This window comes from Aythya ferina (genome assembly GCF_964211825.1).
Source record: "Aythya ferina genome assembly, chromosome: 1".
NCBI classification, from domain to species: Eukaryota; Metazoa; Chordata; class Aves; order Anseriformes; family Anatidae; genus Aythya; species Aythya ferina.
In genome coordinates, this window is record NC_140296.1 from 200,979,286 (window position 1) to 200,992,163 (window position 12,878).

At 44.7% G+C, this 12,878-nt stretch overlaps 1 protein-coding gene across 4 annotated transcripts in view; it reads left to right on the top strand.

Moving 5' to 3' along the window:
* Positions 1-1,225: 1,225 nt before the first annotated feature.
* Positions 1,226-12,878, top strand: part of USP6NL (USP6 N-terminal like) — a 118,647-nt gene continuing 106,994 nt past the window's right edge. Inside the window, exons 1-2 of one of the 4 annotated variants that reach the window (XM_084517727.1) lie at positions 1,226-1,369; positions 6,347-6,436. In XM_084517727.1, coding sequence (XP_084373853.1) covers positions 6,433-6,436 — 4 coding nt within the window. In that variant the 5' untranslated portion in view covers positions 1,226-1,369; positions 6,347-6,432. Of the gene's footprint in view, positions 1,370-2,247; positions 2,267-2,979; positions 3,090-5,682; positions 5,705-6,346; positions 6,437-12,878 lie in introns of those variants that run through there. The other 3 variants (XM_084517730.1, XM_084517728.1, XM_084517729.1) reach the window with 3 other exon arrangements.

A 12,878-nucleotide genomic window follows, 5' to 3' on the forward strand; every position in this document is an offset into this window, starting at 1 on the left:
CTGGTTTGTTTAAAACACTCAAAATATTTACCGAGCGTCACTTTTGTTTGTACCATTACTGGATGTCTTTTAGTACTACATTTTAATTACTGTTTATTTAATCTGTATTTTTAATGTGAAATCATATTTTATTGCTACTTCAAATTCCCTCTTCACTGCAATGCTTTCTTTTTGCTTGAAACCAGCCTCTTTCCGGTAACCACTTCACTGTGGCATTTGAGACCTCTCAGAGCATAAAGCAGCTGTCACATTTCTCTGCTTCTTCCCGTCAGGTTTTGTTTGTAACTCAGCTGAGCGCCCCATGCAAAGCACGGCATGCATACGCATATGGTGCCTGCACACCCTGAGTGGGAGGACTCCGGCATGGGAAGCTGCTTAAGGAAGGGGTTGGGTTGGCAATGAGGAGCCATTTCTGCTCAGAAAGAGCAGTCAGGCACTGGGACGGGTTGCCCAGGGAGGTGGTGGAGTCACCGTCCCTGGGGGTGTTCAAGGAGAGGTTGGACGTGGTGCTTGGGGACACGGTTTGTGGGTGACATTGGTGTAGGGGGGTTGGGTTGACCAGGTGATCTTGGAGGGCTTTTCCAACCTTAATGATTCTGGGATTCTATGATCAAAGCCATCTCTCTTTTGATCCGAGGTGGAATGTGCAATCAGGTTATCCATTTTTTTGTACTTTTATGCATGGGCTTGTGGAGTTCACCCATAAAGTTGCGTTTCCTATCAGTATCCCATGGTGGTGGCTTATCAGACAGAACCAAAAAAGGGACGGAGTTTTAAAAATGAGCGTCTTGGTAGCTCAGGCAGCACGGCCTAATGGGTAAGATGGAAAGGCGGGAGTCCTGCTTCGTGTTTTCCACCTTTATTTCTGAGATTCCTCCTCACGCCCAGTGACACACCAAGGCAGCGGTGCTGGCAGAGCAGGTACTGGCTTGACCCTGGAGCCAAGCCCCACAACCCCACCACCTTTCCCACCCTGAAAACCCCACATAACCCAGCCGAGGGCCACCCCAATTCACCACGCGACCTCCCCGACCCCTCTGCTTCCAGGGGGGCCTCGCTGAGGACCCCAAAACGGCTGCGGAGGGAGCAGGGAGCGCGGCCGGGGCCGGGCAGCTCCGCGCCTCGTTGCGAGCACAAAATGGCGGCGGCGGCTCCGGCTCTGCCCTGAGGGGACGGCGCCGGCCGGGGAGGAGAGGGGAGGGGCGGGGGCGGGCAGGGTTTCCATAGCGGCGGCCGCCGGTGTCACACCGGGGCGCTTCCTGGTCGGAGGCCGCCGAGCTCCGGGGCAGCGGAGCGGGTAGAAGGAAGGAGGAGGAGGCAAGGACGGAGGCCCCCGGGAGGAGAAGGAGAAGGAAGGCGGCGAGCAAAGGTAAGGCAGAGCAAAGGTAGGGGCGAACCGGCCATTGCGCGCCCACCCCCATTTCCCGAAGTGGACCCGGCGGAGTCGCTGGGCGGACGCTTCCATTCGCGGGGCGGCGGGGGGGGAAAAACTGCGGACCTCACCGTTGAGGCGAGCGGGGTGGGACTGAAGTTCCTCGAGAGCCCGGGGGGGGAGGTGGGCGCTACCATCCTCCCCCGCAGGGGGACCGCGCTGAGCGCACCCCCCCCCCCCCGGCGGGGTCGGGAGGTGGAAGAGGCGGGAGCTGGCTCCCGTAGGGTACTGAGGTGCTGCGGGCTGTTCCATTCCCAAAGCGGGGGGGGCCATGTGAGGAAGGACCCTACTATTCCTGCCCGGGGGGGCGGTGGGCATCGTGAGGGGAGCCCTGTGGGGTGGGCGCCGTGAGGGGGGTGGCTGAGGGAGCCCCACCTGGAGGTGTCCCGGGGGCTTTTTGTGAGCTTTTAGTGAGGCTCCGGGGCTGTGCAGGGGGAGGAGACCCCCTAAAGTGACCCTTCAGTTTGGTGAGGGGCGCGCAGCCCTGTGAGGGGCTGTGGTGGTCGCCTCAGCCGCCACTGTGGGGTCGGAGGGGGGGCTGTGAGGGCAGCCTGAGGGGTGTGGGGGCACCACACGGGGTGTGGGGGCAGCCTGAGGGGTGTGGGGGCACTAAAGGGGGTCGGGCAGCCCCGTGGGGCTGTCACCACACAGGGACTGACTCCCTGAGGGCCTCCGTCCTGTCAGGGTGTCAGGGCCTGGGTGCGCTGCGAGGCCGTGCTGCCACCCAGGGCAGGAGCGGGGAGGTTTGGGGTGGGTGAAGTTTGGGTGTAATGGGACTTCTCGGCACTGCTGCTCATGTACCTGCTGCCTCGGCTGCTTTTCGTAACGCCTCAGGTATGTGGAGAAGAGCGCCAGCCTCAGAGCCGCAGTCCAGTGCAGGAGGGTCCTCAGCCCCGTGAGCGGCTTTCCACCAAACTTTGGGCTCCGTGACCCTCGGTCTGTGCTGGGACTACCAGCAAAAGGAGGAAATTATCAGATGTTTGGCGTCTCTGGGCAATGTGGGTGGTTGTCGGCTGCAGGAAACCACCGCAGTGATTGAATGGCAATGGGAGCGAGACTCAGGTGGTGGCTGAAAAAGCTGTTGCTGAACTCCTGTACCAGCCCTGAGCCTGTACACACCGAGAGTAACTTTCTCTGTGCAGCTTTCTGCTCGGAGCAGGGGGTTGTGCAGAGAGCCGTCTATTAGTACAAATCTCATTTTTAGCTTTCACTGAGTCAAAGTGGAACAAAAGTGTGAGTCTGCCTTGCTCACGCTGAGCGTATTTTGTGGAGGCTCAGTTCAACGAGAACACTTCTATTAACTCATTTCTCTGTGTGGTTATTTAGTTTGATGCGGAGCCTGCAATCTAGGGCTGCTGCGTGACAGTCGAAACTCAAACTCTCGCAGGCATGTGTGTGTTAGGCACGGCGGCCAATCAGCAGTGCCTGAAACCAAAAGCAATTCGCTTGGACGCTTTGTAGTGTAAATATTCCTGCAATGAACAAAGGGGAGGGTGTGCCCTTGTGCTTGTTTCGTTTGTGTTTCTCGGTGCTTCCTCATTTGTGGCCAGTCAATGATTTGGTGAAGGTTCTGAGACAGCAGCAGCCTGACTTTGTTGGGAACGTTGCATTCTGGCTGTAATGGGCATTTTACTCAGCTAGGATGCTCAGAAGCAAGGTGCGATGATCAGAATTTTTATTGTCTTATTTTGCTAATAGCCGTGCTGTTAAATGGCTTAGTCTTGCTTCTTTGTAGCTTCTCTTGCTACTGATTATAACTTTGAAATTAATTCAGCTGGGATGCAGTGGAAAGTCAGCATTTAGCAGAACTGCCTTTTAACCAGCTGTTCATTTGCCCTCAGTATAAGCACGGACACCAATCATTTCGGACTTAACGTTTTGCCAGCCAGCTAGCTCTAAAGCTTTAAAACACGTGCTTCTGAAATCTCTGGATCTGTTTTCTTTGAGGGGCACTAATGTCTTGGTTTCAAGAAGAAAGTAAATGACAGTAAAATGCTGCTTTGTGCAGGCAGGCTCCATGTAGATTGTTTTGTCTCTTGTGCGTGCACGTGTGCTGTAAAAGCAGTGCAGTCGCATGCTGTTCCTTCAGTTTCTGGGTCTTGGGAACCGGGGATATAAATGTTTAGTGTTAACTCCTTTAGTATCTAAGTTAAATTGCTGCTACAGCAATGTACTCACAGACTTGACTTGAATCTTTCGCTGATAAATTAAAGGGAATCTCTTTCTCTGGATAGAGTCACTATACGTGGGCTTATAATATGCTGTAACTTCCTTTTACTCTGGTTTTACTCGTCATGCTGAGAATATTGGGTAAAAAGGGGACCTGGAATCAGGTGTAGAAACAGATAATTGAACGTGTTATTAAGTATGCTCAAACTTGAAATTATAGGGAACTTTTCCCAATTCTCATATCCCATTGCACTTTTAATCAAAATGCCAGTAGTTTTGCAACTATTGAAGCTGAATACCACGGAGGGCTAGGCAATGTGGTGTTAGTAGGGGAAGTACTGGGTTGGATGCAAGGGTTGCTCTTCAGGAACAGAAAAGGTTCAAAGGTTGGTGCGTGGGTTTTTTATGGGCTTGTTAATGGCAAGAGGATGTCAACTACTGTCTTGAATAAAAATACAGTTTTTCAAGATGGTATCTGTAAGCAGGACGTTCAGCAGGAACATTCTTTCTTTCTCCTGTTGCATAATATTTGGTAGTGTTTGTGCATGGGAGAGAACACCACGAGCATTGAAAGCAATCAGGTGGTTGGTTGAGAGAGCGAAGTGACAGCAGTTTGCTTTCCTAACACGCATCCTTAGGAAAAACTTCAATGTTGTATTGCAATAGAAGGTACAGACTTTCTGGTGCTTGGCAGTGCTGACTTTTCCTGACTTTCCAGTACTGCTTGCTGTGCTCCAAATTTTAGATAAAAAAGGAATCTTTTCTTTTTGGGGAAGTGGGCGCTTTCAAATAGTCTAAGAAAAAAGCCTGCAGGAAAGTGCTCGAGTTAGGAACAAGGGAAACACAAAGCACATAAGCAGTGATATTTCAAATAAAAATAAATGTAACTGGAAACTTTTATTGGCTAGTGAACAGGTATTAGCAATAGCTAAACAAAAGATTTAGAGGCAGAAGGCAAAATTGCAAGAACATTTTATGTATGGAGGTCTGAGTTCAAGTCACCGCAGTATATTGAAACATTCACTTCTCATAGTTATGGCACAGTTTTGGGTAGCATATAGCTGCTAGATTCTTCACCGCTCGTTTCCTTAGTTTTACGTGACTAGGTTTTATGATAAGATTAATTATGCTATTATTATCACGAAGTGGTTTTCAGAACTGATGCTTTGTTTTTTCCTTATGAGTAGCCTTTTCCTGTAGATACAGACAATAAACCGTCACCTAATGAGATGTCTCTGAGACCAGGTCGTACTTACAAAATAAGGTGAGGCTGTACTGTAGGAAAATCAGGTTGAATTGGAGAAACCAGTCTTCCGGTTGACTCTGCATAAGGCTGAAGAACAATTTGGGCTCAAAAGCCGTGTGGAGCTCCAACCAAAAGTGCTTTGGACCTGGGTGGCGTGCCGTCTGTAAGGCTCGTTTGATGTTCTTAACATAATAACTGTAATTAGGCTGGTAAATGGTTAAATGTCCTGGAAGTTATATTTGCTAATTTTGACATCAGCAGTCAAAAGAAAACTGACAAGGCTGCACTTCTAATGATACGCTTTAACCAGCCACTTGATTTTCGATTAGGCTGCGCGTACTTAACCGTTTAATTTAGCAGCCGCTCAGGGAGAATTGACAGAACCTGCAATTCAAACTGTTGCTCTTCAGTGATTGCACCATCTAATGGCTTTGTTCCTCTTTTTTATAATGTTTGCATACATGTTTCTGCAGCACGATACCGTTTTCTTCCCCTATTAAGCCTCTTCCCTCCATTACTTTTAAAAACGTTTGTTGTAAGTTTCAGTGAGTTCTGAAACAGCTTCCTTTTGGCTGTCAGAACATTTTTTTTAAAACTGTTTTTAGCAATTGGTATTATCATCTTCTTGTGATGTCAGCCCAGTCCTATGAAAAGTCATCAGCTTCTTGGCACGTGCTGTAAATCTGTCTTATTGTTGTTATTATTTTTAAGCCTTAGGAGATCAGGAGTGTTGAGACTTGAAATCTGAGTCAGCACGAGATATGATCTGCCTGGCTGAACACAGGTGGTCAGGTTCAGCAAGTTCTCATTGGTTTGAAAAGAGGAAATAAATCAGGCTATTCCTTAACTCTGTGCAGGTATTAGAGGAAAACTTCATGGTTTCATAGATATGTTTGTCTTTCTTTTCCTAATCTCAACTGTGAGGTGAAATTATTTCAGATTAAGTGTTCTATCAGATTGCTTTTAGCAGCAGGATGCAGATTATGCAATATTTTGTAAAAAATGTTCTTGCTGTGCTGTCGTTGTTGAAGATTAAGTCCTGCATGTTTCGCTCCAGGGGAAGTCAGGCCTATTGTTAGCGAATCCATAGCTTCCCTACTTCGGTGCCTTTTCCTCAGTTCAATTAGACTGAATGATCCCATGGCTTACAGTTACTAGAAATTGTAACTTTTGCAGGTTTTGTTTCTGAGGAAGTGCAGGATGCTAGTGCCAACTCAGGTTTATTTAGTAAATTTCTTTGTAGCTCTTGTGTTTCAAAGAGTATCTCTTTTATTGCATCTTCTTGTTAGCTGAGGGCCTTGAGGGAAAATACCACTTTGATAGTGTTTTTAGTTACTACGTCTATACCATAGTCTTTTATTTTCTTGAGAATGTTTCTTATCTTTTGTGTTACTTTTTTTTACCAAGAAAGATTGAAAATATAGTAGGAGAGAGTTTATGTATAACATTTATTTAAAGCTGAAAAATTATTTCTCTCTTTATTTTCCTGCCATCATCAGGACATGTATACCTCTGAGAAACCTTCTCCAACAAGATACCTTGCTTCAAGACCTGCCTTGGATTATATGCAAAGAAGTTTCCAGTCATGAGTGAGTAGATTCCTTTATTAAAAACAAAGATTTTGCTTTTAGTTGAGAAGAAATTTTCTTCTGTAATGAGTTTTGGAAGGTGGTCCTTCCTTCAGAATATTCTACTGAATTTTGCTTCTTCAGTCCTTTGATAATGATGCCAAGATTGGCAGATACTCTTCTTAACCTGCAAAGTTTTGATCAATGTGTGCTCTGTAAGGCTTCTGTGTTGGTAGCCTGGTGTTGTTCTCAAGAAGGTGAGTGCTGAAACAAGCTGGCCTTTGTTTCTTTCAGCGTAAATAAAATACCCAAATGTGAGGGGAAAATGTCTTGGGTTTGCTTAAAAACTCCAAAATATGTGAATGTCCAGTAAATTCAAATAGCTGGTGAAGATCCAAAGTAAAATGAATGGACTTCATTTTATGGGGAAAATAAATTTATTACTCAAATGCCAGTATAGAGGTCTGATCCCAAAGGAATTTTGGCATGTGTTAGAAAGATATAAGCCGCAGAAAACTGTGACTTAGGATCTGTTTTGGTGGGGAAAAGAACTTGAAAACAGAAGTTCTGTTTCAGACCACAGCTGATGGTTAAGATAATCTCTTCTTAGCAAACTGTTTTGAGTGAATGTCTTTCATAAGTTTTTGTAGATGTGAGGCTACTTAATATAAATTGTGGCAGCAATGTTACCTAGCCTTGCATCGCACAGGAGTAACGATATATCTTCCTGAACATGTGAGCTGTGCTTATAGTACAGCTTAGTTTCAATACAACTAAATCTGTTAGAGAATAAGCATCTAATTCATGGGATAATCATATCCTGTGTTAGTAAAATGAGTCTGTTTGATTTTCTGGCAGGAAGTAACTAGAAGAAAATTGTTGGTTGAATTTCTTGTCAGGGACACTCTTTGTTTTTTTTAGCTTGACATCTGAAAAAAAAAAAAAAAAGATGGATGAAATGTTTGGTAATTGCAGCAAAGAAAAAATACACCAAAAAATGACCGAAAGAAGTGGTGAATTTCAGGGTCTATGCTTAGAGCAGTTAGCACTGTTTTAGTACTTTAGTAGCATTATATCTGTTTCCCTTCATATTGCTGTTCACACTTGTTTATTTCCTGATGTTTAAAGTATTTGAAGTTGGGCATAAATGACGACTTTACGAGCAGTAATTCACGTACCTGAATATCCTGACTTGTCAGACGCTGCTATGTTAATCATCATTCATTTTTAGAGCATCTCGTGCTGTCATCGCCTAATGGATAGTCTTAAATATATTTGTCTTTTTACCTTTTGAATAATAGCTGCTGTGTTGTGTGACTCACCACGGTTTTGCTGTGGTTTGAGTATAACAAATGATGTCATTACTTGAGCAAAACACCATTGATTTTGATGAGATTTTGACATGATTTTAGATTGGAAAGTCTGCTCTGTATTAGGAAGAATACCTGTGTTCAAACAAAAGGTAACACTTCAGCAGTGCTTTTTGTGGTGGTTAATGATAATGTTAAGCAAAACGCAGTCTCCTGTTTGTGGGAAGAGCACCGTGTTCCTGAGCTAGATGAGCCACTGAAGTCTGTGCTGAGTGATGGGCTTCAAGGACACTACTTGAAAATGCTGCTTTTTTTAAACATTTGAATTAGAAGAGATTCAATATTTACATTCAGCTGTTCTTGGACTTCTTAGCTTACTGTTTATTTCAGAGAAACTTAAACTACAAGCTCAGTATTCGTAGTTTTGTGCTTCTTTCTACTAAACACGTTATTGTACAAGGTATTTATCATCTTAAGAACATACATTTGTCTGCATACGTGCAGACATGAAAACTTATACATAAAAAATGTGGCAGCTAGAACAGCTAGAAGTGTTAAAGTGATGAGAGTCTCTAACACTCCTGTAAGTCATCTAGTGTAATTCAAAATGAAAATCTATCTAAAAGGAAAACCTGAAATGTCGGGACATCAAACCTAAGAAGTTTAATGTTGTGCTGTTCAGAAAACTCAGACTACTGTTATGTACAGACTACGTTATAGAATCCTACTTGTTATTTTCTTGTGGTAGAATCACAGAGTGGTTTGGGTTGGAAGGGGCCTGAAAGATAATTTAGTCCCAGCCCCCTGCCATGGGCAGAGATACCTCCGACTAGCCCAGGCTGCCCAAAGCCCCATCCAGCCTGGCCTTGGGCACTGCCAGGGATGGGGCAGCCACAAGTCCAACTCTTTTAGTTTAAAGCCATCCCCCCTTGTCCTACCACCACACCCCCTGATACAGAGTCCCTCTCCAGCTTTCCTTCAGCCCCTTCAGGCCCTGGCAGGCTGCTGTGAGGTCTCCCCAGAGCCTTCCCTTCTCCAGGCTGAACACCCCCAGCTCCCTCAGCCTGGCTCCACAGCAGAGGGGCTCCAGCCTCTGAGCATCCTTGTGGCCTCCTCTGGACTCGCTCTGATCCATCCCTGTCCTTGTGCTGGGCCCAGAGCTGAACGCAGGCTCCAGGTGGGGTCTGAGGAGAGCAGAGCAGAGGGGGACAATCCCCTCCCTACCCTGCTGCCCACGCTGTGTTGGTGCAGCCTAACACACGGTTGGCTTTCTGGGCTGCAGGCGCACATTGCTGGCTTGTGTTGGGCTTCTCATCCACTAGCAACCCCAGGTCCTTCTCCTCTGGGCTGCTCTCCATCCATTCCCCACCAAGCCTGGATTTGTGCTTGGGATTGCCCTGTCATTGAGTGTGAGCATCCAGCTAGTTCCTTACCTGCTGACTGGTTCATCTGTCAAATCTGTGCCTCTCTAAGTTAGAAACAAGGATATCATGAGGAACAGCATCAAATGCTTTGCACAAGTCCAGGTAGCTGATGTCAGTTGCTCTTTCCCTACCTCCCAGTGCTGTAACCCCATTGTAGAAGGCCACCAGATATGTCAGGCACCTGCCCTTAGTGAAGCCCTGCTGGCTGTCCCCAGTCACCTCCTTATTTTCCATGTGTCTTAGCATTGTTTCCAGGAGGATCTGCTCCATGATCTTGCTGGGCACAGAAGTAAAACTGGCTGTCCTGTAGTTCCCTGGTTCTTCCTTTTTTCCCTTTCTAAAAATGGGGGTTCTGTTTCCCCTCTTCCAGTCAGTGGGAACTTCACCAGGTGGCCACAATTTCCCAAATGTGGTGGAGAGTGGCTTAGCAACATCATCCACTAGTTCCCTCAGGACACATGAATGCATCTCATGAGGGCCCATGGACTCGTGCACCTTCAGGTTCTGTAGCTGCTCTTAAACCTGATTTTTTCTACACCGGGCAGTTCTTTGTTTTCCCAGTCCCTGCCTTCCCCTTCTGGGGCTTGGGCTGTGTGGCTGGAGCTCTTGCTGGTAAGACTGAGGCAAAAAAATGTCACTGAATACCTCAGCCTTCTCCACATCCTGGGTAACTAGGTCTCCTGTCTCCTTCACTTGATGCGATGTGTATTTCCACTGCTGCTTGGGAAGGACTGGTCTAGAATCTCGGTCCTAAAATGAATCCTAAAAATCACTTCTCTATTATCTGCCCTAAATTTATTCACAGGCAGTTCGCAACCGTTTGATTTTCTGCCAATCTTAATTATTTGCTTGAAGATCTACTTCTACCTTGCATCAAATTTGTTGTTCTTGTGGTTTGTTAAAAAAAAACACAGTATTTTATTGAAGCAGCTTCTAGAAGCAACCTGTGCTATCTTGGTACTTAAGAAACACGTCTTAACCAGTCATTTGCTTAAAAATAAGCTTAAATTTATTCAGAAAGTGAGTAGGGGAACTCTTGCTGTTGTGTAACTTCGAATAGTTACCAGGTGCCTGGGTAAGTGCCTTGGATCCTGCTGTATTTGATCATCTGCAGGACTGGAGAAGAGCGCTGGTAGAATTGCCAAGCCCAGCATCCATGGCAGCTGGCTTTTGTTCATGGGCAGTACAGAGAAACTGAAAAGGTGCTAAAATGGACGGGCTCTCTTAAAGCTTTTGTTTCTGTGGAATGCCTTTATAAATGTCTGTTTTCATAAATAAGGCGAAGATTAATCCACATTTCAAATTACACTGTGGCTTTGTGACCTCATTATCCTATGGGGCACAGTGTACCCAGGCTAGATCTTGATTTATTTTATGCTTAAAGATAGCCAGGATTTCTCTGAGAAGCTGTATCTAACCTGCCAGAAGTGTCACACCACAGGCAGAGTTGGTTTAATCTCTTACATTTTCTCCAGTTGTTGACATTTGGCTGCCAGAAAATGTGTAGTGTCATGATAAAAATTCTTAGGCTTATAAACAGTGCTCTTCATGTTTGGGAGTTTTCCTGTGCTTTCTCCTTTGAAGAAAGGTCAGTGCGATGAACTTGCTTGAGCTGCCTGCAATGAACTTGGTTTGCAAACAATTAAACTAAATGTTAGTATATACTGTTGCAACAAGCTGCTGACATCTTCATTTTTTTCCCTTAAATGTATAGGATACAGTGCCAAGTTTTTTTCTGTATTTTATTCTGCTGTCATAATAAATTCTACAGAATAATTCCTTCCTGACTTTCTTTCTTCTAGTTTTGTTTCCCACACCCTTAAAACTTACACTGCGTGCAGTTGGGAAGTGAACCTGCTATTCTTTGTGTTTCAGTATAATCTGTTTAGGTTTTCCTTGTGACTGACTGAGCACAGGAGCATGTTTTGTGTGTTTGGAGAGACGCTGTGCAGCGTAACCTTATATTTGGGAATTGGTCAGTGTGGTCTGGTAATGAGGTGGGAAACCTTTTGCTCTACCAGTTCAAATCAAGACCGTGTTGGTGTGATTAAAGGCTGCCTCTCTTTGATGGTTGCTTATTTTCTTGACCTCTCATTACAGCTGGCTTTCTAGCTTGTGTTTATGGAGAAACCTTAGCTTTTGTGATTTTGAAAAACAAAAACACGCCAAAACCCACATTTCCCTCCCTTTCTGAGTCCCTGTGGCGTGTGTAAAGAAATATATTTGGCTGTCAGCTTCTGTGTTCGTGAGTAATAAATTTGGGAATTAAAACAAATGACCTGTTCAGGTCAACCTTAAACATGTAATGCTTTAGCAAGTATGCATTATTATATCTCTGTTTGCAACTCAGAAAAGAGTCTTTTGGGTTTATGCACTCCTAAAACTCCTAGGCTAAGAAAAGTGCTTGGTTGAGGCTGCCTCAATTTCCTACCACCCCCTTCAATCTGCCCTCCTTTTATGCCAGAATGAATTGATAATGAGCTGAGGAGCAAGTCAAACGCTTGATAAAGTAAATGCTGAGAAATGGACAATGACCTGTACCTCAAAGTGTAAGGTTGTTACATGTTTTGGGTAGTCTGGAAAAGTTGTTGCCAATAATGTTAAGGTTGATTCATGCAGCTTAAGAGGCCTTTTAGTCATCGGTTGTTTTCAATAAGCCGAGATTGAAAGAAGGGAGAAGACTTTGTGATTCATGGACAAAATTGCCTGCTGGAGGAGGAAAATGCAAAAGTAAGCTAAAAGATGTTTCTAATGAATAGCTACGGGATGTCGGATTATTTTCTTATATTGCAAGTTAAGGTTTTATTTTTTTGAACTGAGAACCCTGAGCACCCATTTTCAAAATACAAGCTTGAAGATGCAGAGTGTGAAGTGTTTTCTGTAGCAATTGTTCTGATTTCACAGGAATTATATTCTAATCTCTCGAAATACTGTCATTTGAGAAATAGTGAAGAAGCTATCGCCTCCTGGGTCATCTTTACTGAAATTTGCAGCAGTAATGCTTTATGAAAACCCTATTCAAGGTCTGAATGATAAAGAGCCATAATGCAGGTTTCAAAAAGCTTAATTTGAAGACTCAGGACGCTTGAAAAAATATCTTTAAGAGTTAAACAGTTGAATCGCAGGGCTTTTTTATTGGTACCTGGAAGAGAATGAAATCCACAAAATACTTCTGTGAACCAGGAGTCTCTTGCATGTTGCTGACTCCTAAAAATTACCTCACTGATAACATTACTGTTTTTCTTATATGTGCTCTGCGTTTTCTTGAAGCTATCGGGGTAACTTGGCAGTTTGTATAACTGTAACGACGTGTGAGTTCTTGGATTGGAAGAAGCAGTGGTGTAGTAACTTGTTTGTAGTGGGAGGATGAAGCATGAAAAACACACGTGTACTAAGGTGTCTAGCTCTTGAATCTAGCAGTCAGGAGAAATGCTTACCATTCTTGATCTTGCTTCATTGATGCTCTTCTGTTTTATCTATCTATATTTTCCACTTTTATTTTCTTCAATTACAGGTAGCTAATGCTATGTGTATGCTGGGTGCACTCCTTATTGTGCAGCTAGTCCTCAGGGAGGCCGTCATCAAGCGTGCAGGAGATGAGTTTTCTGACTCGAAATTGATCTAGAGGTAACGGTTAATGAGTTACAGAAACTTCTGGGAACTTGCAGGAAAACTTCTGATGAAGTCAGATTTCATTTGAAAGGTATGGCTTGGAGAGAAAGCCAGGAC